The 27,780-nt window shown below is 40.7% G+C and overlaps 1 protein-coding gene across 5 annotated transcripts in view; it reads right to left on the bottom strand.

Annotated features, from left to right (window-relative positions):
- The window catches only part of KIF15 (kinesin family member 15), a 77,896-nt gene that overhangs the window by 34,563 nt on the left and 15,553 nt on the right, over positions 1-27,780 (bottom strand). For all 5 annotated transcript variants that reach the window (XR_007460187.1, XR_007460188.1, XM_049642499.1 and 2 more), the window contains exons 5-15: positions 26,253-26,290; positions 24,181-24,278; positions 22,695-22,874; positions 14,674-14,883; positions 11,549-11,674; positions 11,266-11,388; positions 7,537-7,660; positions 3,866-3,942; positions 3,424-3,633; positions 2,386-2,563; positions 124-265 (exon numbers count right to left, since the gene is read on the bottom strand). Coding sequence is in view for 3 of the 5 variants with exons in the window: in XM_049642499.1 (XP_049498456.1) it covers positions 124-265; positions 2,386-2,563; positions 3,424-3,633; positions 3,866-3,942; positions 7,537-7,660; positions 11,266-11,388; positions 11,549-11,674; positions 14,674-14,883; positions 22,695-22,874; positions 24,181-24,278; positions 26,253-26,290 (1,506 nt within the window). In the remaining 2 variants the exon portion in view is untranslated. The remainder of the gene's footprint in view (positions 1-123; positions 266-2,385; positions 2,564-3,423; positions 3,634-3,865; positions 3,943-7,536; positions 7,661-11,265; positions 11,389-11,548; positions 11,675-14,673; positions 14,884-22,694; positions 22,875-24,180; positions 24,279-26,252; positions 26,291-27,780) is intronic.

The raw sequence follows: 27,780 nt of genomic DNA, 5'->3' as shown, positions 1-27,780 counted from the left end.
TAGTTGCTAAATGCGAATTCATATTTAAAGTAAAATGCTCAAATTATCAATATTAAACACGAAAACAACTCAACACTAAAAGATACTGAAATAGGTAAGCACGAATGGGTATTTACACCTTACCTCGTTAGTTCTTTGAATTCTTCATATTCTTGCTTTGAATTATTCAGCTCTGCCTGAATTTGCAGGAGTTGTGTTTTCAACTTCTCAGTGTTCACTAAAGAACATGGCTCCTTTGGTGCTTTAGGAGAAAATCCCGGTTGACCTGGTAATAAGGAAACAACTCGGTCTTTGAAAGACAAGAATAACAGAGTACATTTTTTTTAAGTTCTCGGCCAGGTATTAATTTTGAAGAAAAGAAGGAAAAATGAGAGATGGGTTGGAAGGTGGACCCTAAAAAACAAGAGCCTGTATATAGCTCAGCAAGAGACAAAGACACCACACAGGGTGTCAGAGAGTACTCATTTTTGAGAGGTTGAGAAGCCACAGGATGTAGGGGTGTATTTAAGGCAACACGTTTTCCATCAGGGGAAAGAGCAAGCCATGAAGTACAACACACACACGGCTGGATGGTGAACCATCAACGGGCGAATACTGCAGAAATTCATGCCAAAGGCTAATATCACCAGTCAATAAATTATTCAGAAAAGGAACCAAATAGCAAAGGCAGCAAGTTGAAAGAGCTTGGTACCATCTAACAAGTGGAAAATATTTTCAGGAATTGTTTAGAAGACTAATTATGTTGAAGAGAGTTCCAATGAGCTCCACCGAGGGAAAACTTATGTAAAAGTTATTTAGAGAATGATTCTTGTTTGGAAGATGGTGGGATCCAGAAATGACCATTAGTATCTTTCAAAGGTATGTAAGTCAAGGAATTATTTGAGGTCAAAATGGCGAAAAAACTAGAGAGTATTGTAGGGAAAAATAGCTGAAATAAAGAGCAAAAATCGTGACCTTAACTTCACGTCTAAAATCAGTCTCTCTACAAACCAAACACTGTGAATTTTATTCTTTTATTGAGTCATAACAGAATGGAAGAAGGCTTGCAAAATGAAAATTTAAAAAGGGCACAGGGGTGCCTGGGTGGCTCAGTGCTGACAGCTGAGAGCCTGCAGCCTGCTTCAGATTCTGTCTCTCCCTCTCTCTTGGCCCCTCCCCCACTCACATTCTGTCTCTCTCAAAAATAAAAAATAAACATTAAAAAAAAATTTGGGGGGGGATGCGCCTGGATGGCTCAGTCGGTTGAGCGTCCGACTTCGGCTCAGGTCATGATCTCACCATCTGTGAGTTTGAGCCCCATGTCGGGCTCTGTGCTGACAGCTCAGAGCCTGGAGTCTGCTTTGGATTCTGTGTCTCCCTCTCTCTCTCTGCCCCTTCCCAGCTCATTCTCTGTCTCTCCCTGTCTCAAAAATAAATAAACGTTAAAAAAAATTTTTTTTTTTTTTTTTAATAAATGAACAGGCTTCGTCATGAGTGCTGATAACATTAGGGTTTTCTTAATTGCAACCTGGAATGACACAAAGGCTGCCACCGAATATGAGAAAAGCCCACAAAAATATTCACTCTAAGAATGGGGCAAATGCACTGGGGTACCTGGGTGGCTCAGTTGGTTAAGCGACTGACTCCTGATTTCAACTCAGGTCATGATCTCACAGTCTGTAAGTTTGAGATATGCATCGAGCTGTGTGCCAGCAACACGGAGACTGCTCGGGATTCTCTATCTCCCCCTCTCTCTGCCCCTCCCGTTTGCGGGCCCTCTCTCTCCAAATAAATAAAACTTAAAAAAAAAAAAAAAAAAAAGTGGGGCAAACACAGACTTTGTTGCCAAATCCCACTAACTGAGCCACTTTTCACAGAATACAAATAGACGGGAACCACTTGGGACTAACAGTGTATGCTGGTCAACATAACTGGCACCCATGTCTTCAGGCTGCAAGCACCGTGCTGGGATCAGGACCCTGACTTTCCACTGCCTCTCACGATGCACAGACCTTAGCTGGACAGGTAAACGTCTCTACTCAACATTCATCCGTGTTGATTAGTTAAGCACTTTTAATTTCAAATACTTCTAACAGGTAAGTTTCATTTAATAAAAATTGTAAGTAATATCTGAATCTTTTATCAACAAAACAGAAATAAAAACTGTCTTTATCAACGCAACAGATATATGTTTCATTGACATGTCAGTTAGCCTACATAACTCACTACATGTGATTTGTGAAAAAAAGCTTTAGGAAATGCCTTTTGATACATAAAAGCGTAAGTATGTATATGCACACCAGGTCTAGAGGCTAAAATGAAGACCCCGCCTGTGAGGTAATATAAATGCCCTTTCAAACAGCCTCCCAGCCCCTACAAGGCATGCAGACAACCATCATTTCTTACCCTTGTCCTTTTTCTCTGTGCCAGATAGTTCGGAGAAAGCTTTTTCTAGTACTGCAATGGTCTGGGCATCCATTTCTTGGGCTCTTTTCACAGGCTCTAACAATCTCAATCTTCTGTTCTCCTCCCTGAGGGAATGGTTTTCCATAGCATACTTTGCAACCCTGGGGTGGTGCTCTATCTGTGACACAGAAGAATGACAGACTTACGTATGGACAGACATTTCTCCTTAATGGCCAGTCTTGCCGCAAAGCCATCAGGAAACGTTAGGAATGCTGCGTGCACTGGGGGTGGTGGCCCGTGGCAAGGACTGTGGACAGCAACCGGCGTGTGTGATCACACTAAATATGTGCATCGCCTCCAGAGCCATTTTTCCACGCCTGGGTCGTGCTTTGAGATTTTCCTGCAGGCACGGGCTCATAAGGAGAGAAGTACAAAGGGTGCACACTGTGGCCGACTCTTCATGCAGTGGGGACTGGTGACATGAACACAGTGTAAAGAATAAGGAAAACTCTCTCTTGACCAGAATTCAATGCCCTCCAAGACACACTACAGGAAAAGAGCAGCAGTAAAGCGTGTAAGGTAAGTTGCCTTTTGTGTTAAAAAGGAACAAGAGTAAAAATATCCACGTTAGTTTGAGTATGCGTTAAAAAAAGCCTCGGAAAGATACAAAAGCCAGAAACAGATTTTCTTCGTTTTTTTAATGTTGTGCCTGTAGTAACCACCCATCCTCTCCAGGGAAAGGAAAACCGGCAACAAGAAGTCGGAAGGAACCCACTGTAAGGATAATCTGCCCATTGAGACGAGCACAGCTGCCCGCCTTGCCTGGGAGGAAGCCCTAACAGCAACTTTTCGAAGCTCCTCCCCGCCCCCTTCGGCCGGCCATCTTGGAAAATGGAGGCAGGGGAGGTGCAACCACACCTCAGCTGAATTCATTCAAAACACTTTCCACTGTATTAACTTCAGCGAATTTGGCGACAGACTTATATTTGCCTCAAACCTTCTTTCTTTTTAGAAATACTACAAATGTCATGCACTCACTTGTTCCCGCAGGGTTTGGATCTCATCCCTTAATTCCGACAACAAGCGATCCTGCTCTGCAGGCAGAAAACTTCCCCGGGATTCCTTGTGGAGCTTCTCCAGGCGCATTATTTGATCCTCTCGGAATTTCACAATCATTTTATTAGACTGAATAAATTTTTCTTTTTTGAGGGTGAGGTCTTCTAATTGGGTAACTTTTTCTACCAGAGACTTAAGAAATTCATAATTTGGTTAAACATGAAAAGTAAATCAGCCTCCCTAAATTTCCACAAACCAAGCAACAAACGCTAACTTGACACTTAATCTCAAAGGCAAAATTAGATTTTCCATAGCTTTCCTTTGTTTTATTTAATTGTGCCACTTTTTATTTCACTCAGAAAGGTACCACGTAGTGAAAGTCTAAAAAATCTGGAATCCGCTTTATACCGACTCGGTTTCCTACCTTCTTTTCCTGTTCGGATTTCTTAAAGAACAACATCGCCTCTTGGAAATACTTCATGTAATTAGTCTCATCTTTCTCTGTAATTGATCCAGTAAGAAAGAAAAGGAAACAGGAAAGAAATGTTTATCTCTCAACTTTTAGGACCAAGAATTGAGCTAAAATAGCCTCTGACTGACTGCTCTCAGTGAATCTAAACGAATCAGACTGTCATCACCAGATCACAGATTTCATATTAACCCAATCTAATTAGCGACTCTTTGAAGAAAAATAAGTTTCTCTTATCCTGTTTAGTAATCATAATACACATTACATATGACAGAATCTTGAAAGTGGATCTAAATGAAATTTATTAATATCTCTTTTTAGCACTTGTAAGGGAAGAATTGTTCAAAATTATTTCTACTCCCCCTTCCCCACCACATCCCACAGAACTCCGTACACATGGTATCTGTATCTGGTTACAAAGTACAGGCATTCTTTGTTTTACTGTGCTTTGTTGATGCTGCGTGTTTTACACACTGAAGGTCTGCACGAGCCTGCACAAGCCTGCTGGCACCATTTTTCTGCCAGCTGTTGCTCACATCGTGTCTCTGTTCACATTCTGTTAATTCTTGCAATATTCCAAAAATTTTCATTATTATTACTATATTTGTTATGGTGATCTGTGATCAGTGATCTTTGAGGTAACTGCTGTCATTATTCTGGGCACCACAAACCATGCCCATATAAGATGGCGAACTCAATCAATAAATGTGTTTTCTGACTGCTTGACTATCTGGCTCCTTCTGTCTCTTCCCATCTCCTCAGGCCTCCCTGTTCGCAGAGACACAACAATATGGAAATCAGGCCCATTTAGTAACCCTACAATAGCTTCTAAGTGTTCAAGTAAAAAAAAAAAAAAAAAAAAAAAAAAGTCACATGTGTCACTTTAAATCAAAAGCTAGAAATGATTACACTTATTTAGGAAGGTGTGCCGGAAACCAAGACGGGCTGGCAGCTAGGCCTCTTGTACCAGTTAGCCAAGTTGTGAATGCGAAGGAAAAGTTCTTGAAGGAAATGAAAAGTGCTCCTCCAGTGAATATATGAATGATAAGAAAGCAAAACCGCGTTATTGCTGATGTGCAGAAACTTTTAATGGTGTAGATAGAAGATCAAACCAGCCATAACATTCCCTTGAGCCAAAGCCTAGTCCAGAGCAAGGCCCTAACTCTCTTCCATTCCGTCAAGGCCGAGAGAGGATAGGAAGCTACAGAAGAAAAGTTTGAAGGTAGCAGAGGTTGGGTCATGAGGTTTAAGGAAAGAAGCCATCTCCCTAACATAAAAGTAGAAGCAGCAAGTGTTGTAGAAGCTGCAGCAAGTGGTCCAGAAGATAACGAAGGTGGTTATACCAATAACAGGTTTTCAATGTGGATGAAACCACATTGAAGAAGATGCCATCTAGGACTTTCATAGCTAGAGAGGAGAAGTCAATGCCTGGTTTAAAGCTTCAAGAGACAGGCTGACTCTCTTGTTAGGGGCCATGCAGCTGGTGACTACAAGCTGAAGCCAGTGCTCATTTATCCTTCTGAAAAATCCTAGGGCCCTTAAGAATTAGGATAAATAGGGGCACCTGGGTGCCTCAGTTAAGTGTCCAACTGTGGCTCAGGTGTGATCTCTCAGTTCATGGGTTCGAGCCCTGCATCAAGCTCTATGCTAACAGTGCAAGCCTGCTTGGGATTCTCTCTCTCTGCCCCTGTCTTACACTCTCTCTCTCTCTCTAAGATAAATAAATAAACTTAAAAAGAAAAAAGAATTAGGCTAAAAAAAAATCAACTTTACTTCTACTCAACAACAAAAAGAATTATGCTAAATCTACTGGGCCTGTGCTCTGTAAACAAAACAGCAAAGCCTGGATGACAGCACATCTGTTTGACATGGCCTACTGAATATTTTAAGGCCACTGTTGAGCCATAGTGCTCAGAAAAAGATTCCTTTCGGGATGGCTAAGTCAGTTGAGCGTCTAACTCTTGATTTCGGCTCAGGTCATGATCCCAGAGTCCTGGGATGGAGCCCTATGTTGGGCTCTGTGCTAAGCATGGAGGGAAGGGGAGGGAAGGAAGGGAAGGGAAGGGAGAAAAAGATTCATTTCAAAATATTACTGCTCACTGTCGATGCACCTAGTCACCCAAGAGCTCTGATGGAAGATGTATAATGAGATGAAATGCTGTTTTCATGCTAACGCAACATCCATTCTGCAGTCCATAGATCAAGGAGTCATTCTGACTTTTAAGTCTTACTATTTAAGAAATACATTTCTAAGGATATAGCTGTTACTGATACTGATTCCTCTAATGTATCTGGGCAAAGTCAACTGAAAATCTTCTGGAATGGAAAGGATTCTCCATCCTAGATGCCGTTAAGAACAATCCTGACTGATGGGAAGAGGTAAAAATACCAACATGATCAGAAGTTTGGAAGAAGTGGATTCCAGCCCTCATGGATGTCTTTGAGGGTTCAAGACTTCACTGGAGGCAGTAACTGCAGGTGTGGTGGGAACAGCAAGAGAACCAGAACCATAAGTGGAGCCTGAAGATGGGACCACAGTGCTGCAATGTCATGATAAAATGTGAATGGAAGAGGAGTTGCTTCTTTTTTTTTTTTTTAAGTTTATTTATTTATTTATTTAGTTAGTTAGTTAGTTAGAGACAGCGTGAGTGGGGTATGGGCAGAGAAAGAGGGAGGGAGAGAGAATCCAAAGCAGGCCCTGCACTGCCAGCGCAGAGCCCGGATGTGGGGCTCGGACCCGTGAAGCTGCTAGATTGTGACCAGAACTGAAACGAAGAGTCAGACGCTTAACCGACTGAGCCACCCCGTCCCCCCAAAGAGGAGTTGCTTCTAATGGACGAGCAAAGAACATAGTTTCTTCAGCAGGAACCTACTCCTGGTGAAGATGCTGTGGAGATCGTTGAAATGACAACAAAGGATCTGGAGTATCACATAAACTTCATTGATAAAAAGAGCAGCAGGGTTTGAGAGGACTGACTCTGATTTTGAAAGGAGTTCTACTGTGGGTAGAACATGCCATCAAACGGCATGGCACGCTACAGAGAAATCATTCGTGAATGGAAGAGCCAATAGATACAGCAAACTTCACTACTGTCTTCTTTTTAAGTAAATGCCACAGCCACCCCGACCTTCAGTGACCACCATCCTGATCAGTCAACAGCTGTCAACATGGAGGCAAGACCCTCCACCGACAACGAAAGAAAATAAGAGAAAAAAAAAAAAACAAAACTCTCCACCATCACAATTCGCTGAAAGCTCAGATGATGGTTAGCATTTTTTAGCAATAAAGCATTTTTTAACCAAGTATGTACATTGTGTTTTTAGACGGACGCTACTGCATACTTAATAGACTACAGTGTAGCGTAAACAGAACTTTTCCCCACCACTGGGAAAACAAAAAATTTATTTGACAAGCATTGTTGCAGTATTTGCTAATTTATCCCAATGGTCTGGGACCAAACCTGCAGTATCTCCGAGACATGCCGGTCTCATGTTCCTATGTCAGTCAAATAGACTTGTTCAAAAGTTTGGGTAGCTTTATTGTATTGTGCCTGTCGTCACAGGGTTCTCCCACTAATATCCGCACACGGTCTTCCCCGGGATAAAGGACACTGTGTTCATCTTACCTTTGGTCAGAAAGCTCTCTGGTAGTAACTGCCCTGAAGTAAGCTGGGCCAGCTGTTCTTTGAGTCTCTTCACCTCAGCTTGGAGCTGGCTCACATTTCCTTGAGTGTCTTCATTTACTACTGCCTGTCCAAGAATTTTTTTAAAAAGTGTTAAAGGAATACTTTTGCATCATCCAGTCTTGTGTTCATGTTTGTTTGTAGGATCTGGAGTGACAAACACCAAACAAAACTGTGCTTCGACAGTCACAAGGCCACTAGGATCACAGGGCGCTGGAGTGGGGAGGAGGCTTCCTCTCCCCGTGCCTTGTACCTTCGGGCTGGGGCTCTCCCCCTCACCACCCCTCTCATATGCTCCCCCTTAGGTATACTACCCTGTTGGGCTGGGTCACCCCAGGATCTGGGTATGTTTACCTAACACTGCCTGCTTCCTGGGACAATCCCACCCCCATGGAAAGTAGCAAACTCCTCTTCCCCTCGGGAAAGACTATCCCCTCCCCTCTGTCCTGGCGCACAGTAAGGATGTGATGAACTGCAGAGGTGGCTTGAGCTCCATCAGTCTGGCAGAAACCACTGTCTCCAAAGGAACCCACCCTATATTTCCTAATAGCCCTCCTGGAGGGAGGAGTTGGTCGGACAGCTCCATTTCTGTTTTACTACCACACTAAATGTTATTTTAAAGAAATGTCTCTTGAGAAATTATCTTAAAGAAATTACTTCTTTGAGACAACTTCTAAGAGGTTCAAAAGGCCCATAAAACCCACAGGGTGATAGTAAGAGCCAACAGTTGGCTACCAACCAGATCAAAGGGACCCAGTTGTGAAGCACCCAATATCCTAGCGAGGGAAAAAAAAACTGACAGTCTCAAGGTCCCCGTGTTCTTGTCTCAAGCCAGGTTTGCCCATTGGGAAAGATCTAAATAGCACATCCTTAAACAAGTCCCAGATATCCTAGCCACTTTCCACCGGTAGGCTGCAGAAGGGGACTTACCATTGATAATAACTAGCATAAGTCTCCTGGTTTTATCGTTTGATGTATTCAGAAGTCATTTCTAGTTGTTTCTGATGCTAACGGCCAGCCTCATTATAAGGCACTCCTGTATATTCTGACATCACTGTCACATCAGTGACATCATAATCCTAATTATCCCTGCAGTTCTCCCCTCTCTAAAAGCTTCTATTAAGTTCAAAGAGATAGGGTCAGGAAGCTGTAATGATTTTTCCTCCTCATATTACAAATACCCCACACAGGGTCATAATCCAATAAAATGAATGAGTAACTAGATGTATAGTCTTCTGGTTTACCCAGGAGAAGAGGTAACATGGACCTTTTCACTCTTACATGGTAAGATGATCAGAGAGTCTACTTGGCGGGGTAGAAATGACCAACTTCTCCTTTAAAAGAAAGAGGAAATTAATCTGCCAATTCATGATACTATGATTCTTTTGTCTAGAACCAAAGGGATCTCTAACGTTTCCAAAAGGAGTGGGGAATCCTTGGTGTTTTAACAGTCTGCACCAGAGGGTGGCAAAGCACTACTTGCTCATGGGCCAAACACAGTCTGCTGTCTGTTTTTATAAGTAAAGCTGCACTGGATCACAGCCATGCCCTTATGTTTACATACTGCCTGTGGCTGCTTTCTCACTAACAAGGCAGAGCTAAGTAGCTGGGATACGGACTATCCAGCCAAAGAAGTCTAACATATTTACCTTTACAGAAAAACTTTTCTGACCACTGGTGTACACAAATATCAAGGAAGCTTCTTACATATAAGAAAAATGGGGAATCCTTGCAGGTATAGACAACTTAAAGGACAAAGCTAGCCAATATCATCAAACTATTTTCATAGCAAAACCACACACGCGTACACACACCTCTGATTGCATCGGTTTAGGTAAATAAATTTAGTCTCCAACCCAACTGCAAAGGAAAAACTTTGCCTTTGTTTAGGAAAACACAAGTAAATTAATACTAACCATAAGACCTAATCTAGATCTCAAACTACATGAGCAATACAGAAGGCTAGGGAAGATGAAATAGAAATCTTGCTTAGAATCAATAGCCAAATTATGGAAAGAGCCCAAATGTCCATTGACTGATGAATGGAAAAAGAAGATGCGGTGTATATATACAATGCAATATTACTCAGCCATCAAAAAGAATGAAATCTTGCCATTTGCAGCAATGTGGATGGAGCGAGAGCATATTTTGCTAAGTAAAAGAAGTCAGAGAAAGACAAATACAATACGATTTCACTCATATGTGGAATTTAAGAAACCAAAACAGATGAACATAGGGGAAGGAAAAAAAGAGAGGGGGGGAAGCAAACCAAAGAGACTCTTAACTATACAGAACAAACGGAGGGTTGATAGAGGGAAGTGGGTGGGGGGTTGGCTAGATGGGTGATGGGTATTAAGGAGGGTACTTATTGTGATGAGCACTGGGTGTTGTATGTAAGTGATGAATCACTAAATTGTACTCCTGAAACCAATATTACACTCTCTCTATATATATACTATATGATGTATATTTTATATTATAAAATATATGCATTTTAGTTACACTAACTAGAATTTAATACAAATTTAAAACAAAAAAAGAAGTCTTGCTTAGAGATAAGCTTTCACAGAGAAATAAATAGAAACTAGTGTTAATATTAGGGCAATCACAAAAGTGAGATGCTACAAGGTTAAGTATTTTTCCAATTTATTGTACTCAGTATTTTACCCTATTTTCCTAATGGTTATTTACTTAGAGAGAGAGTGAGCAGGGGAGGAACAGAAACAGAGAGAGAGAGAGTGAGGGGGGAGAGAGAGAGAGAGAGAGAGAGAGAGAGAGAGAGAGAGAGAGAGAATCCCAAGAATCTGAACCTCACAAACAGTGAGATCATGACCTGAGCTGAAATCAAGAATTGGACACCCAACCAACTGAGCCACCCAGGTGCTGCTACCTTATTATTTTTTTTTCCAATATATGAAGTTTATTGTCAAATTGGTTTCCATACAACACCCAGTGCTCATCCCAAAAGGTGCCCTCAATACCCATCACCCACCCTCCCCTCCCTCCCACCCCCCATATCAACCCTCAGTTTGTTCTCAGTTTTGTTGTTGTTGTTGTTTTAATATATGAAATTTATTGTCAAATTGGTTTCCATACAAGACCCAGTGCTCATCCCAAAAGGTGCCCTCCTCAATACCCATCACCCACCCTCCCCTCCCTCCCACCCCCCATCAACCCTCAGTTTGTTCTCAGTTTTTAAGAGTCTCTTATGGTTTGGCTCTCTCCCACTATAACCTCCTTTTTTTTTTTTTTTTTTCCCTTCCCCTCCCCCATGGGTTTCTGTTAAGTTTCTCAGGATCCACGTAAGAGTGAAAACATATGGTATCTGTCTTTCTCTGTATGGCTTATTTCACTTAGCATAACACTCTCCAGTTCCATCCATGTTGCTACAAAGGGCCATATTTCATTCTTTCTCATTGCCACGTAGTACTCCATTGTGTATATAAACCACAATTTCTTTATCCATTCATCAGTTGATGGACATTTAGGCTCTTTCCATCATTTGGCTATTGTTGAAAGTGCTGCTACAAACATTGGGGTACAAGTGCCCCTATGCATCAGTACTCCTGTATCCCTTGGGTAAATTCCTAGCAGTGCTACTGCTGGGTCATAGGGTAGGTCTATTTTTAATTTTTTGAGGAACCTCCACACTGTTTTCCAAAGTGCCCCTACCTTATTTTTAATCAGCTTGGCTCTCTGAGCAAAATTAAGCGTTGACAGAGTTTCCCCAAAACACCTGGATCCAGGATGAACATTTGCAATTATGGCTGTTCTGGCATTGCCTCCAAGGGAATCCTGTTTAATGATATGAATGGTACACATTTTCAGGAGAGAAACCACAGATTTTTTTAAGCAAAGAAAATGGATATTCTTACCACTAAGGCTGAGAGATTACCTATCAACCATAGTGAGAGTAACCAGAAAAGGGGTCCAGGAGGCCAATGATCTACTTTACCCGAAGTAAAAAGGTAAGTTTGGAGTCTCTGTAGCAAACATGCCTTTGTTTTCCATTACCCACATCGACAAGCGCAGTGATCACTTGGCCCAGGCAGCTCAACGATCGGTTTATGTTACCTGCCTCCTAAAAGGAAAAAGAACAAAAAGTTAGGTACACTGGCATTTTGAATTAAAATATGGCTAGCAGTGCATTTTGAATGGAAAGTCAAGTCGTTGACAATGATATTAAGGATAACTGATTTTACAGCAAAAAGATGTTCTCAACTATCCCCTTTTTCCTATTTGACACACATTGCAATTTTAGTGTTCAAAGACAAATACAGAAATTATGTGAAGGAAAAAAAAATATGTCACCTCGGGATTGTAATGTTTTAATTTGACCTATAGGTAGGGATGAAAATCTGGAAGGAACAGAACAAAAAGTTGGAGTAGTGTATTAATAGGCATATTTTTCAATTATTTTGTGTTAAAATGTTTGCTACTGGGGCACCTGGGTGGCTCAGTTGGTTAAGCATACAATTCTTGATTTTGGCTCAGGTCATGGTCTCATGGTTCACGAGATCAAATCCTTCATTGGGCTCTGTCCTGAAAGCACAGAGCCTGCTTGGGAGTCTCTATCTCCCTCTCTCTCTCTTTTCCTCCCTTGCTTGCGCATGCTCTCTCTTGCAAAATAAATTAACTTCAAAAATATAAAATTTTAGGGGTGCCTAGGTGGCTCAGTTGGTTATGCGTCTGGCTTCGGCTCAGGTCATGATCTTGCGGTTCGTGAGTTCAAGCCCCGCGTCCAGCTCTGTGCTGACAGCTCAGAGCCTGGAGCCTGCTTCGGATTCTGTGTCTCCCTCTCTCTGCCCCTCCCCCACTCACGCGCGCGTGCGTGCGTGCGTATGTGGGTGCATGTGCATGTTCTCTCTCTCAAAAATAAACATTAAAAAAATGTTTCCAATATAGAATTTTAAAATGTTTGCTACATTAAAATGGTGTGGTAATAGCCCACTCCATGTCCCACAAAGTCACTGATGAACTTATACCAAGAGAATATTCAGTCTAAGTCTGTAAGGTATTAAACCTCTTTAAAAAGTCGTTTGGGGAGAAAAAAAATATGTTACACTAGATTCTCACTGTATTTAGTATACTTCAATAACTGGGTCCGCAGTGGTGGGAGTATAGAAAAACGAGAGGAAGAGTACAAATTATCAAGCAAGATGTGCTGAGTTCACACGCCACACTGTCTGTTTCAGCAGTCAGTAAATCAGAAAGGTGCTGACAGCACTGTCTGTGGAGCTGGACTCCTTCTGCAGATCCACTACTAGCTGTGTGCCCCTGGACAATTTCTCTTCCGTTTCTCTAAAATAGAAGGGATAACAGATAATAGAAGGGACTACTTCCCAAAGATGCCGAAAAGGCTAAATGAGTTAATATACACAAAACACTTGAAACATGCCCAGCATATGCCCTATTATAAACATATGCTTTCTCTTTGCTTCATGTCTCAATGGAAATATGAGCCTAAGATCTCCTGAAACTGCCTGACAGTTCAGGAGACTCCTATCTTTACTTTTAACGCAAAAGATAGACTGTTGGGGCACCTTCGTGGCTCAGTTGGTTAAGTGTCCAACTCTTGATTTTGGTTCAGGTCATGATCTCGTAGTTCGTGAGTTCGAGCCCCACACAGGGCTCTACACTGACAGCATGGAGTGTGCTTAGGATTCTCTCTTTTTCTTGCATCCATGCTCTCTCTCAAAATAAATAAAAATTAAAAAAAAAAAGTAGACTGTCTTCCACCATTTCCAACTGGCCATCATACACCCTCAACTATAGTATCCACACGTTTTACTGACAATGCAGATCACAATACATGTATACACATCAGCAATACATATTCAGAAAACCTGAGGTCCCACTGCCAATCCCTTAGCCTAGGACGAGGTCCTTGCCCTCCCCCTGAAATATTAACCAGCACAGCTGCCCTCCTTTCTCTCTAGGCTCTCCCTGTGTGAACCTGGCAGTGGTGAGCCAGATGGCGCACCTTTTATTAAACAGGCTTTTGAGGGGCGCCTGGGTGGCTCGGTCGGTTAAGCGTCCGACTTCAGCTCAGGTCATGATCTCGCGGTCCGTGAGTTCGAGCCCCGCATCGGGCTCTGTGCTGACCGCTCAGAGCCTGGAGCCTGTTTCGGATTCTGTGTCTCCCTCTCTCTCTGGCCCTCTCCCGTTCATGCTCTGTCTCTCTCTGTCTCAAAAATAAATAAATGTTGGGGCGCCTGGGTGGCGCAGTCGGTTGAGTGTCCGACTTCAGCCAGGTCACGATCTCGCGGTCCGTGAGTTCGAGCCCCGCGTCGGGCTCTGGGCTGATGGCTCGGAGCCTGGAGCCTGTTTCCGATTCTGTGTCTCCCTCTCTCTCTGCCCCTCCCCCGTTCATGCTCTGTCTCTCTCTGTCCCAAAAATAAATAAAAAAATGTTGAAAAAAAAAAATTTTTAAAAAATAAAAAAAATAAAAAAATAAATAAATAAAATAAATAAATAAATGTTAAAAAAAATTAAAAAAAAATAATAATAATAAAAATAAATAAATAAACAGGCTTTTGAAATCGCTCAAAACTTTTCAGTGTTTCCCAACGTTTGGAGAGTTGAGCACAAACCTGGCCTGGCACTCCTGGCCCTCAGTGGCCTGGGTCTGCTTGCACCTCAAACCCAACCCGTTCACTGATCCATGCTGAAGTGCCGAATGCCATACTCACTCTGCATCCACAATCACCCTTGAGATGTGCCCCAGCTGGGCATGTATTCCCTGTTCCTCTCGCCCAGTCCAAATCCTGCCCCCTTGGAGAATCCACTCAAGAACTACTTCTTTTCCATACTTCCCTCAAGCGGTCCAGTCCCTTCTTCCTCTGACCCCAGCTGATATTTGTACTAGCATCCCTTCTGGTAAGAATTCAGATGCTCTGGCTACAGACTTGTCTTATCCTGCGTATGTTTAATGTCCCTACACCACAACAAAAATTTCTGCACCTTTAGAATGAGAGCAATATCTCATTCCTTTGTAACCTTCACACACTTACCTTGGTATTGACTTTTAGTAATTAATTCACACACAAGTTGAGTTGAAGACCAGAATTCCATTCTTACCTTCAACCTCACGCCTTCTGCATGGGTGTCTTTTTGCCTTTCAGATCCTGCTAAGTCCACCAGATTGAGTAGAGAGGTCCGTATATTCACAGTCTCATTGCTTTTCTCCATTGACTCGATTGTAATTGTAAACACTGCATGAGACCGAGAAGATTCTCTATTCATTGATGTTGATGCCACACGTCTGTTTCTCCACCCTCCAGACAGCACCTAGGCAACAGGGAAATATACTGTCACAACTTCCAAGTGACACAACAGCCACTATCCTCAGTATGAAATTTTGTAAAGGACAACGAGAAGAAATATTGGTCCATCGAGGAACACACTCAAGTTACTCTCCCCTTTCTGGTTCCCTCTCCATGTTACGGAAAGAGAACAAACAGGAAATCAGCAGGCTGAGGATCCAGAACTAGTTTTGCTGTTCTCGATTTGTATTAACTTAATGCAAATCATAAAATCTCTCTCAATCCTTTTGCCTAGATAATGAGAAAGTTAGACAAAATAAATCTCAAAATTACCTTCAAGACCAACGTTTTGTCAGCTCTTTTGGTCTATAAAGACCTCCCTGATCCCTAAAGGCAAAGAGGAGGCATGAAAGTCCAAACTGCAGGCTTTGGAATCAGATGAACATGAAGTCAAGCCCTGGTTCCACTATTTACTAGGTGTAAGGTCTGGGCCAGCTGAACCTCTTCAAGGCTCAGTCCTGTATTTGTAAAATGGGAACATGGGCACCTACCCGACAAGGCAGAACATCACCAACGGAAATGAATGTGCTCACTAATCACCTTGGGATCTTGATAAAATTCACATTCTGATCAGTAGGTGTGAAGGCAAGGCCTGACATTCTGCATTTGTAACAAGCAACCCAGGCAATGCTAACAGTCTGAGAGCTACGTTTTTGAGTAGCATGGAAATAATATGTATAGGATAAAATGGGCGAATTAGCATCTTACATCAAAATGTAGATTAAAAAATTTAAACGAAATAACAGACACAAAAGAAGTTAGCACAGTGCTTGGCACATACACTCAATAAATGGAGCTATTAGAATCCTATTAACCAGGCAAAGCATAAAATTGAAGCTATTGGTTTCTTTTACATTTTTTGGATAGTACTTTATGCTTATTTTTCATAACACTAAATACTGTATATTAAATATTAGGCAAGCCATAATACATTCTTCATACAGCTGGAAAGAAAGACACAGACCCTCAAACATGGGACAAATTCTAAAATACTATTGTCTTAAACAAGCAAGGTACAAAGGCAGCACAATATACTATCATTTGTGCAACATATGGAGAAAAAGCAAACACAACTGTGTTTCTTTAAATCCTCATATAACGGGCAACTGGCTGGTTTAGTCAGAAGAGCGTGCAAGTTTTGATCTTTGGGTCATGAGTTCAAGCCACACATTGGGTGTAGAGATTAAATTAAAAAAATTTTTTTTAGTAAATAAATCCTTATATAAAAACCAAATACAAACAAAAATCAAAAACAAAACCAAAAACTACTTGGTGAATGTTCATGGACTGGAAGACTTAATAGTGTCAAGAGGTTACTTCTCCCAAATGTAATCAACAGATCCCACACAAACCCACTCAAAATCCTAGCAGCGTTTTGTACACAAACTGACAAGTCAATTCTATAGGTATGAAATTGCAAAGGACCAAGAATAACCAAAATAATTGTTTAAAAAAAAAAAAAAGCTGGAAGATTTACTCTACTTGATTTCAAGACTTAACTATTCAGCAATAAGAAGCCACCAGAATCAAGAAAGTTTTATACTGGCAAGAAGAGATACCTAGATCAATTAAACAATACAGGTATAAATCCATACACATATAAATCACTGATTTTCATCAAAGGTGCAAAGGCAATTCAACGGGAAAAAAAATTGTTTTCAACAAAGAGTGCCACATAATGGATCAAAAATAAAAAGGCAACTCATAGAATGTACAATACTAAGGGTGAACTCTAATGTAAATCATAGGCTTTGGGTGATGATGATCATGTCGATATAGGTTTATCAAATGTAAAAAATGTACCACTCTGGTGAGGAATGTTTATAATAGGGGAGGTTACTATGCATTTGTGGGGACAGAAGGGTATATGGGAAATCACTCTACCTTCCCCTTACTTTTGCTGTGAACCTAAAATGCTCTTCAAAACTGCAGTCTTGGGGGCACCTGGGTAGCTCAGTTGGTTAAGCATCTGATTCTTGGTTTTGGCTCAGGTCAGGATCTCGTGGTTCATCGGTTCGAGCCCCACATCGGGCTAGATGCTAACAGTGCAGAGCCTGCTTGGGATTTTCTCTCTCTCTCTCTCTCTCTCTTTGCCTCTCCCCCGCTTGTGGACATGTTCTCAAAAGTAAATGGATAAATGGGGCCACCTGGATGGCTCAGTCGGTTAAGCATCCGACTTCGGCTCAGGTCAATGATCTCATGGTTAGTGAGTTCGAGCCCCATGTCAGGCTCTGTGCTGACCGCTCAGAGCTCAGAGCCTGCTTCAGATTCTGTGTCTCCCTCCCTATCTGCCCCTCCCGCGCACTTGCTTGCTCTTTCTCTCTCTCAAAAATGAATAAAAACATTTGAAAAATAAAAATATATAAACGGATAAACTTAAAATAATCAAGAAAAATAAGAATGATTTTTTTTTTAAGGAAAATACAGTTATGTGGTTTACAAGAAACACCTAAAACATTAACACAGAGAGACTGATGGCAAAACATATACCAGGCAAATTCTTTTTTTTTTTTTAATTGTTTTTCCACTTTTGAGAGACAGAGACAGAGCATAAGCAGGAGAGAGACAGAGAGAGGGAGACACAGAATCTGAAGCAGGCTCCAGACTCTGAGCTGTCAGCACAGAGCCCGACACGGGCTCAAACCCACGATCCGTGAGATCATGACCCGAGCTGAGGTTGGCCACTTAACCAACTGAGCCACCCCGGTGCCCCTATACCAAGGAAATTCTAGTCAAAACAATGAGAGGTACCTGAATATCAGACCAAAGAGATTTTTAAAGCAAAAAGTGTTAATATGAAAATATAGGGATACAGGGTCAAAAAAATATAGATTTAAATAAAAGGAAGTTATACTAACTCTACTGCTTACATATGCATCTAATAAAACAGTCTCTTTATGTATATATATATGAGATAAAAACAATCAAGATGAAATCATTACAACCAACACCTTAGCTGGAGATTAATACATCTCCTTCAAGTACTGACAGATTATACAGAAAAAAATCTGAGTAAAAATACAGTATAAATCCTTGTATTCAAGGATATTCTTCTCATGAATACATTTATAAAATTGTCCACTGTATTAATTCATAAGTCGTTTCTCAATAAATCTCAAAGACCAAGCATCACAGAAGACCACCTTCTCTGATCACATTGCAATTAAGAATTAACATGAGAAATAAATTTTAAATAATCATAAATTTGGAATTTCAAATCACATTTCTTTTAAGTTTATTTATTTTGACAGAGAAGGAGAGAAAGCACATTCCAAGCAGGCTCACCCTGTCAGCACAGAGCCCAACGTGGGGCTTGATCCCATGAACTGTGAGATCATGACATGAGCCAAAATCAAGAACCAGATGCTTAAGGAAGAGAGATAGGTGATTCCTGTCAGAGCTGCTGGGATTGAGAGAGTATTTGGGACCGTGTCTGAGGGGAGAGACATCTTTGTAATGGGAATTCCCAAGTCTTGGAACAAATCCACATAGGTGTTTGGGTAGGAGATGTGTACCCTTGGGATATTGATGAAACCCAGTGTTTGATTATCTCTATCTTATGGCCTGTGTTTTAGCCTTTCTTCACCTCTCACCTGACTGGGTAATCTGAACCTCCCTCTCTCCCCCAATGAACTCTGACCTATAACCTCTGAGCATACCCCACAGGACTGGGCCCTCCTTAACCATCCATCTTGCTTCTAACCTATGTAAATTTCTGTAGTGGCTATCTTATGTAAGATACAATAAAAAAATTATTGTATAAAGTTTCTATTAAATGTTATGAAAATGTTAAAAAAAAAAAAAAAAGAATGGGATGCTTAACTGAGCCACCCAGGTGTACCAAATTTTAATATCTTAATTGTCCTGTGGATCTAAGAATTTTTCCATTATAATTTCATTTTGACCCATGAATCACTGAGAAATGTGATCTGACAGGCACCTGGGTGGCTCAGTCGGTTAAGCATCCAACTCTTGATTTCAGCTCAAGTCGTGATCTCACAGTTCGTGAGAACAAGCCCCATGTTGGCTCCGTGCTGGGCATGGGCCTGCTTGGGATTCTCTCTCTCTCTCTCTCTCTCTCTCTCTCTCTCTCTTGGGATTCTCTCTCTCTCTCTCTCTCTCTCTCTCTCTCTCTGCCCCATCCCTATCCGTCTCCCCAGATCGCATGCGCATGCGCTTTCTCTCTCAGAAAAAAAAGATATTAAAACTTGTGTGAAATTTAAACAATAAGAAGTAAACTTAGAGCATTAAATACTTACGTCACAAAAGAAAGGCCAGATAAGCTAAGCATCCAGCTTAAGAAGTTGGAACAAAAGCAGGATGAGAAAGAAAAAAACGCAAGCCATATAAGCAAAATCAACTATGCAAAAAGAAAACAAAATAGGGGGCACCTGGGTGGCTCAATCAGCTTTGCATCCAACTCTTGGTTTCCGCTCAGGTCATGATCTCATGGTTTGTGAGTTCGAGCCCCGCATCAGGCTCTGGGCTGGGAGCGTGGAGACTGCTTGGGATTCTCTCTTTCCCTCTCTGCCCCTCCCCTGCTTGTGCTCTCTCTCTTTCTCTCTCTCAAAATAAATAAATACACATTTAAAAAAACTTTTTTTTTTAATTTTTTTAATGTTTATTTTTATTATTTTTGAGACAGAGAGAGACAGAGCATGAATGGGGGAGGGGCAGAGACAGAGGGAGACACAGAATCGGAGGCAGGCTCCAGGCTGAGCCATCAGCCCAGAGCCCGATGCGGGGCTCGAACTCACAGACCGTGAGATCGTGACCTGAGCCGAAGTCGGACGCTTAACCGACTGAGCCACCCAGGCGCCCCTAAAAAAACTTTTAAAAAAAGAAAACAAAATTGTAGTTACAGCAAAGATTTTAAAGATGAGAATACTGGAAAAAACTTTTTGTCAATATATTTAAAAACTGAGAGGAGACTGAAATTTTCTAGGAATAAAAAGCATCCCTGAACTTCTGACCCAAGAAGAGGTAAAACTGCAAAGCTCTATTACAGAACTTTCATTGGTAGCTAAAAATCTTCTCTCAGAACATAAGGCCCAGATGATTTGGGGAAACAAATGATTTTTATGAACAAGTCTTTCCAATCATACAAACTTCCAAAAAAAGACAAAGGTGGTAATAAAACAAACGAAAAAAAGTTAGGAAAATGGAAAATCACAGGTTGATCTCAATCTTTAACACTGAGGGAAAATCCTACACAAAATACTAACAAATGTAATCCAATATTCTATCATGTTAACATGTTAAATGGTAGCAAATGTTAACAAGATCATCTCAATAGAAGCAGGAAAAGCACCTAACAAATTTAACACACACTCTTCATTTCTGTAAGGCAGCAAGGTGGATTATAAAAGCGTTCTATAAAAATTAACTGCATTTCTATACACATGAAGCAAAATGCAATTTTTTTTTAAAAGTAGGCTTTACTCCCAGCATGGAGTCCAATGCAAGGCTTGAACTCACGATCTTGAGATCAAGATCTGAACTGAGATCAAGAGTCGAATGCTTAACTGACTGAGCCACCCAGGTGCCTTATAAAATGCAATTTAAGGGGCGCCTGGGTGGCGCAGTCGGTTAAGCGTCCGACTTCAGCCAGGTCACGATCTCGCGGTCCGTGAGTTCGAGCCCCGCGTCAGGCTCTGGGCTGATGGCTCGGAGCCTGGAGCCTGTTTCCGATTCTGTGTCTCCCTCTCTCTCTGCCCCTCCCCCGTTCATGCTCTGTCTCTCTCTGTCCCAAAAATAAATTAAAAAAAAATGTTAAAAAAAAAAAAAAATGCAATTTAAAAAACAGATTACCTTCTATAAGAGCAACAAAAAATATAAGGTATATTGGAAAAAAGTTAATAATTAGCTTACATAATTATTTTTTAGGTGAAAAGTATTATATTGCAAGACATTAAAGACCTAAATAAATGAAGAGATATATCATGTTCATGTATGGACTCAATATTGTAAAGATGCCAATCCCTCCAAACTGGTCTATAACTGCAATGTAATTACAATCAAAATTTTGGGGGGTATATATATATGTACACACACAAACACACACACACTGGGTCACATGTAAAACCTATTTCTTACTATGAGAGTCACAGTGTAAAATGTTTGAATCATGGGGTACCTGGGTGGCTTCAGTCGGTTAAATGTCCGACTCTTGATTTTGGCTCATGATCTCAGGGTCGTGAGATTGAGCCCCGTGTCAGGCTCTGCACTGGGTGTAGAGCCTGCTTAAGATTCTCTATCTGCCCCTCCCTCTGCCTCTTTCCCGCTGTACATGCTCTCCCTCTCTCAAAAAGTAATGAATAAACAAACAGAATCTTAAAAAAAAAAAAAAAGTTTAAATCAGGAGGCTTGCTGAAGATGGAAGATTTTTTTTTTTTTAATTTTTCTTTTTTAACGTTTTATTTATTTTTGAGACAGGGAGAGACAGAGCATGAACAGAGGAGGGTCAAAGAGAGGGAGACACAGAATCTGAAAGAGGCTCCAGACTCTGAGCTGTCAGCACAGAGCCCGACGCGGGGCTCGAGCTCACGGACCGCGAGATCATGACCTGAGCCGAAGTCGGGCGCCCAATCGACTGAGCCACCCAGGTGCCCCGTGATGGAAGATTATTGAACTATAACTTTTTTAATTTTGTTTAACGTTTATTCATTTTTGAGAGACAGAGAAAGACAGTGTGAGCAGGCAAGGGGCAGAGAGAGAAGGAGACACAGAACCCGAAGCAGGCTCCAGGCTCCCAGCTGTCAGCACAGAGCCCAACATGGGGCTCAAACCCAAGAACCACAAGATCATGACCTGAACTGAAGCCGGACACTTAACCAACTGAGCCATTCAGGTGCCCCGAACTATGATTTTTATACACACACAGATATTCATACAATGGATTATATACAGCAGTGAAAATAAGTGAAATGCAACGTGGATAAATTTCACAGACATCATTGATTTTAAAAAGCTACAGAAGGCTAAATATGCACAATTTATTAAAAGTCCAAAGTAGGCAAAACCAACCTTTTCAGAAATACATTTATGATTTAAAAGCACAAGGAAACGATCATGACATTCAGCATAGTGCTCATGTTTAGGGAGGAGCCAGGTACATGAGGCAGGAGAGGCATATAGGTTGACAGGATAGTGTTGGTGATATCTGGGTCTTGATGGTCTAAGGTCCTCCAAGTTCATTTTGACATTAAGCTTAGTAACTTATATGCATGTGCCAGTATTTTGTATGTATCAAATATTACACAATAAAAATTTGTTTAAAATCAACTGGCCAGGTCAGACCCCATAAAAATGCGAGTATTTTGCAAATTCCCATCAAGAGGTTTGTTTGTCCTGAGGCGAGTGCTCAAAAGAGGTTGGCTTTTGACCCCTAACAAGTAAACAAGGGTAGAAAATAAAGGGAAGAGAACAGCCAGCTGGTTTAAAAAGTAGCAATCCCAGAAGCTCCTCAAAAGCACAGCTTCCAGGAAGAATCACTAAAGAGATACAGACGTTAACAACGTCCCCCGGTGGCCTACAAGGCGCCTGACCGGAATGAACGGCACCTAAATAATGCAAAACCAAGAGGCTCAAAGTTCTATTTTAGCTACGGGGGAGAGCTATATAAAACAGTCATATTCTTTTTTCTCCTCATGAACCTTCTGTGTCATGCCTTTACAAAATTATTTTTAGTAGCTCAATTCTTGCTTTTTTTTGAGATCGAGGTGCTTTCACAACACGTTACATTGCCTAAGGATCAAGCTGCTGAAGGGAGCGTACCTGATAGGCTTCAGCCGCTGAGGTCACCACCTGTTCCACTGCACCAACAACGAAGACTCCCTTCTTGATATGCTCCCTTAAGTACAGTCCGGCTGATGCAGAGTCCAGTAGGTCATAGATCTGCTCGTTGTAGATCTCAATAAAGGAACACTTGCAAAGGAAACTCTTTCCAGCTCCAGCCTGGAAAGAGAAGCCTCGCTGAGATACGTTCTTGGCATGAGTCATCCCTCTCATGAGTGCTACCCTTTCACTTGCTTCACAAGGTGTGCATTTCCTACCATGTTGTCCTTTACACGATACAAGATCCCTAAAAGCCAAGTAAAAGTCCAGATAACTAGTTTTGACACATCATTACATCTTAAGGCAGCATCAAACTGTGATCCCAGGAGGCCTAGGTCTCCAGAGGTGACTCACAAGCAAGACAGAGAGATGGGACTCAGGCGGTTCAGATGGGCAATTCCACCTTCTTAAACTGAGGTGAAACTGACAAACACCATCATATTAGTTTCAGGTGTATAACATAATGATTCAATATTTATATATATTGAGAAATAATCACCACAGTAAGTCTGGTTAACATCCATCACCATACACACAGTTACATATTTTTTTTCCTTGCGATGAGAAGAACAATTCCATTTTTATCTGTCACACACTGGACTTGCTCATCAAGTGTTACCTGAAGCAAGTGTTATGTTCTTTAAAGACTGAAAATAATTTGTCTCAAAAGCCTCTCTATAGGATTTTTAACCACAGAAACCTACGTCACTGGCACCCAAGGTGCATGCCTAACTGCAATTGTTAGGAATAGTTTCTGCACAGGGTAGTAATAATAAGTCAGTGTTATGGGTCAGTCTCCTGGGTACACACAGACTGGAACATGCAACACTAATGGCTCTTAAGCCTGGAATCTACCAAGCTAAAGAAGCACAATCATGAGAAAGGCCCAACTTGGGAGTCAATGGAACAGAGAAGCCCCCATCACCAGGGTGATGGGGTCACACTGCATACGAAACCATCAAATTATCCTCAGGTGGTAGAAGGTGCTGCACAGGAGGCAAGGATGGTTCCAGCACTCCTGGGCATCCTGAGGAACTAGGGACACCTGCAGTCAAGTGTGAGCCTATGAGCAGTAGGTGATGGGGCTTAATGAATCTGTTTTCCTTAGTTAAAATTCTCTTTATACTTTCTCTCTTGCAAAATCTGAGAGCCTAAGAAGCACACATTCTTTTATCTTTTAATCTGAGTTTATGGATGATAAAAATTTTAGAAACAAAAAATGTTTAGAAGATTAATAACTCAGAATCCTTCATTTTTTCTTAAGAACTGAGAGGTTGTTTTTTTTTTTTCATGCCACACCAGGCTATCCACATTGCAGAGTACCACTTAGGACCGACCCTCCATGTGTTATGAGCTAATTACTAGCAGCTAACTGCTCAAAACTAGGTATTTCATAGAACCACTTTATTTTCATAGCAAGTTTTACCTTCTCTTTTTCACGATCAATCAAGGAAAACAAATATTCAAAACTTCGTGGGATTACTCCTCTCAGGTTATGAGAAAAATGATCAGATTCAGATGGTCCTGAAGAAAAATGTATAAAAACATATATATATATTCATTATCTTTATAACAAGAGTCCTTCAAAATGGCAATATTGAAAGGAAATTTATTCAGAAATAAGATGACATTGTACAATCAGTTTCCTATTTGTGCCCCTGAACAAGTTTTAGTCTGAGAGAAAAAACAGACCTTGCCATCAACGGGACTGAAGGAAGGGCCCTCAATAGCCACTAATGCTGGCTACACCTGGAATATTATAAATGGCCCTTGTAAACTGTACCTAAAATAAATAAATAGATAGATAGATAGATCTCAGAACTACGTAAAGTAAACAAAGAGGACAAAGAATATGAGTATGCAGATAATTTCATAACATTTTCCTGTTAAATAATATACAAAGATATTCAACATATTCTTTATGGTTACCTTCATCATCTCCTGCCTCATCTATGCCTTAGCTCCTCATCCTGTTTCTACTCACCCCCTCCCAGACTATCCCATTCAGCTGCCTGAGTAACCCTTTTAATTATGTATCATATCATGTAGTTCTTTAAAAAACAAAACAAAACAAAACAAAACAAAACAAAAAACCTCCAATGACTTCACATCGCACTCACAAAATACAAAATCCCAGCTAGGTCCCACATGAGCTGGTCTCAAGAGTATAACTCCAACGTCCCTCCCTACAACACCTTGGTGTGGAAAACTCCCCTCTAGCCCATGGGTCTTCTTGATGTTTGAACACTCTTGAGCAAGTTCCCAACTCAGAGCCTACAGCCTGGAAGATTCTTCTCCCAGAGTCTGTGGTTCCTTCTCATTTCACTCCGTAATTCTCTTTCTTACTATAACTCACAATTCAGAAGCCATTAAAAAACAACAACCACCGAAATTCAACCACCAAAAAAAAAATTAAAAACTTTGGCAGAGGGAAAAACCTTAAATCAAAAGACAAATGAAAAAACTAAAGAAAAATCTGTTATGTTGTACACAGAGGGCTAACCTATTTTACAAAAATCCCCACAAATGAGTAGGAAAGAGAGAAGCCAATTTTTTAAATGGGAAAAAAGCTTGAAGGGGCATTTTACAGAAAGGATATTCAAATGTCCAATAAACATATGAAAGATGCTCAGTTGTCAACAGACATCAGGGAATTGCAAACAAAAACACAATGAGATAATACTACGCATACTCCAGAAAGGCTAAAACTTTAAAAACTGACAATACCAAGTATAGACAAGGACGTGGAAGCCCTAGAATTTCCATATCTATCAGGGCCATATAAATACGAAAGCTGATAAACACGTAACTATGATCCAGCAATTCCACTCCTAGAGATGTACCCAACAGAAATGAACTTGAAAAGACACATACAAGATAAAGTGCCATAGCAGCAGTATTCATATGGTCTAAAACCGGAGACAATCCAAATGTCTATCAACAGTAAAATGGAAAATGTGACATATTCATACAATAACACATTATACAGGAACGGGATACAGCAATGGAACAAACTAGCACTACATGCAACAACATGAGTGACTCTTAGAAACTTAATGCTGAGAGGAAGAAGCCAGACACAAAAGAGCGCATACAGTACTCTCATCTGTAGATGTTTAAAAACAAGCAAAACTAGTGATGATAGAAGTCAGAGTTCTAGATACTTCAGGGGAAGGAGGTAAAGTAGTTACCGATTAGGAATCTTGGTCTGGGTGGTAATTTTACAGATTTATAGGTATATAAAAAGTCATTAAACCCAATTCAAAAACTGTTTATTAAGCACCTACTCTGTGCTAAGCACAGACGGAACACAGCTACAAACATGGACTTTGTTATCATGGAGCTCCCAATTTGACATAAGCCTGGGAAATATCTCTAATTTTATGAGGTCAACATAGTATATAGAAAGTATGACTTCCCCCAAAATGTACTTGGTGCCTAGGTGCTGTCATTGCAGAGTAGATTAAGCCAGCCAATAATAAATTTTAATTCACTTACCCATCATCGTAAATGTTTTCCCTGAGCCAGTCTGTCCACTGTAAAAACAAATGTTTTATATGTTATTTTTACACACAAAACTTAAAAGACTACCCTTCTACTTTAATAAGGTCTACTAATAGATAAATTTTCTCCACAAACATTGGGTGACTGGGTGGCTCAGTTGATTGAGCGTCTGACTCTTGATTTCGGCTCAGGTCATGATCTCATGGTTTGCAGGATACAGCTCCGCTTGGGGTTCTGCCCTGACATTGTGAAGACTGCTTGGGATTCTCCCTCTCTGCCCTTCTCCCATGCGTGTGCGCGCGTGCTCTCTCTCTCTCTCTTTCAAAATAAATAAATAAACATAAAAAAAATTTTCCCCACAAAGATCTTATTTTCCTTCTTTTTTAAAATTATATTAGGTAGAGACACTTGGCTGGCTCAGTCAGTAGAGCATGCAACTCTTGATGTCAGGGTAGTTAAGTCTAAGCCCCACATTAGGTGCTGAGCTTACTTTTTAAAAAAATTATATTAGGTAAAAAGTGAATGATTCATTTTTTTTCTCTCCTATTCTACCACCAAGAGCTACACTGTTAATTTCTGGTAATTCTTCAGGATTATACAAACATAGCCATCAGAGTTTTTGTTTAAAAAAAAATTTTTTTTTAAGGGAGCTAGAACGCAGGAGCTGGGGACAGGGGCAGAGGGAGAGAGAAAGAGAATCTTAAGCAGGCTCCATGCTCAGCAAGGTGCCCGACACAGGGCTCAAACCCATGACCCTGGGATCATGAGCTGAGCCAAAGTCAAGAGTCAGACACTTAACAGACTGAGCCATGTAGGCGCCCCTCATTTATTTTTATTTACAAAACTGAAATACTGCTCTGTGATCTGTTTTGTCCTTTAATTTTATCTCAGATATTTTTCTGTGTAGTAAATAGAGATCTACTTCATTATTTTTAATACCTACATTGTATTTCATGAATGTATCATTTATTTAACCAGAACCAACTGGAATTTTGTTTTCAACTTTTTCTGTTCTAACAATTTAGCAATTCCTTTCCTAAATTATGCCTTTAAAGATACTTAAATGTCTTCATTTAAAAACAAAGCAATTTCAAAAACCCTTATGGTACAGGCCTGATTTTTGTGCGTAGCGTCATGTCTCCTCCGTTACCCCAAGAAACAAGAGTAACAAAAACTAAAACTAAAAACGTTTATGTGAAAGATAGATGTCGATCAGGATGTCAAATGTCTTTAGTTTGGATTCACAGCCCAAATATTAAAGAAAAAATCTGAATTGACTTTTTGGTTAAATGTCCCCAAAAGATTAAAAAAAAGAAAAAACAGGGGGCACCTGGGTGGCTCAGTCAGTTAAGCATCCAACTTTCACTCATTTCTGTCCAAGTGTTTCTCATTTCTACCTTCTTCTACCAAAAGAAATTTTGGTTAAATTATTAATGAATATGCCACAAATTAAACATAATTAGTATAACTGCAAGGTATTTAAAGATAACAGTTCTAAAGATAACACAGTCTCTGGTAATTG

Source organism: Panthera uncia, chromosome A2, assembly GCF_023721935.1.
Source record: "Panthera uncia isolate 11264 chromosome A2, Puncia_PCG_1.0, whole genome shotgun sequence".
NCBI classification, from domain to species: Eukaryota; Metazoa; Chordata; class Mammalia; order Carnivora; family Felidae; genus Panthera; species Panthera uncia.
Note: the sequence above shows the minus strand (reverse complement) of the source record. Positions and strands in the feature narration are given on the sequence as shown.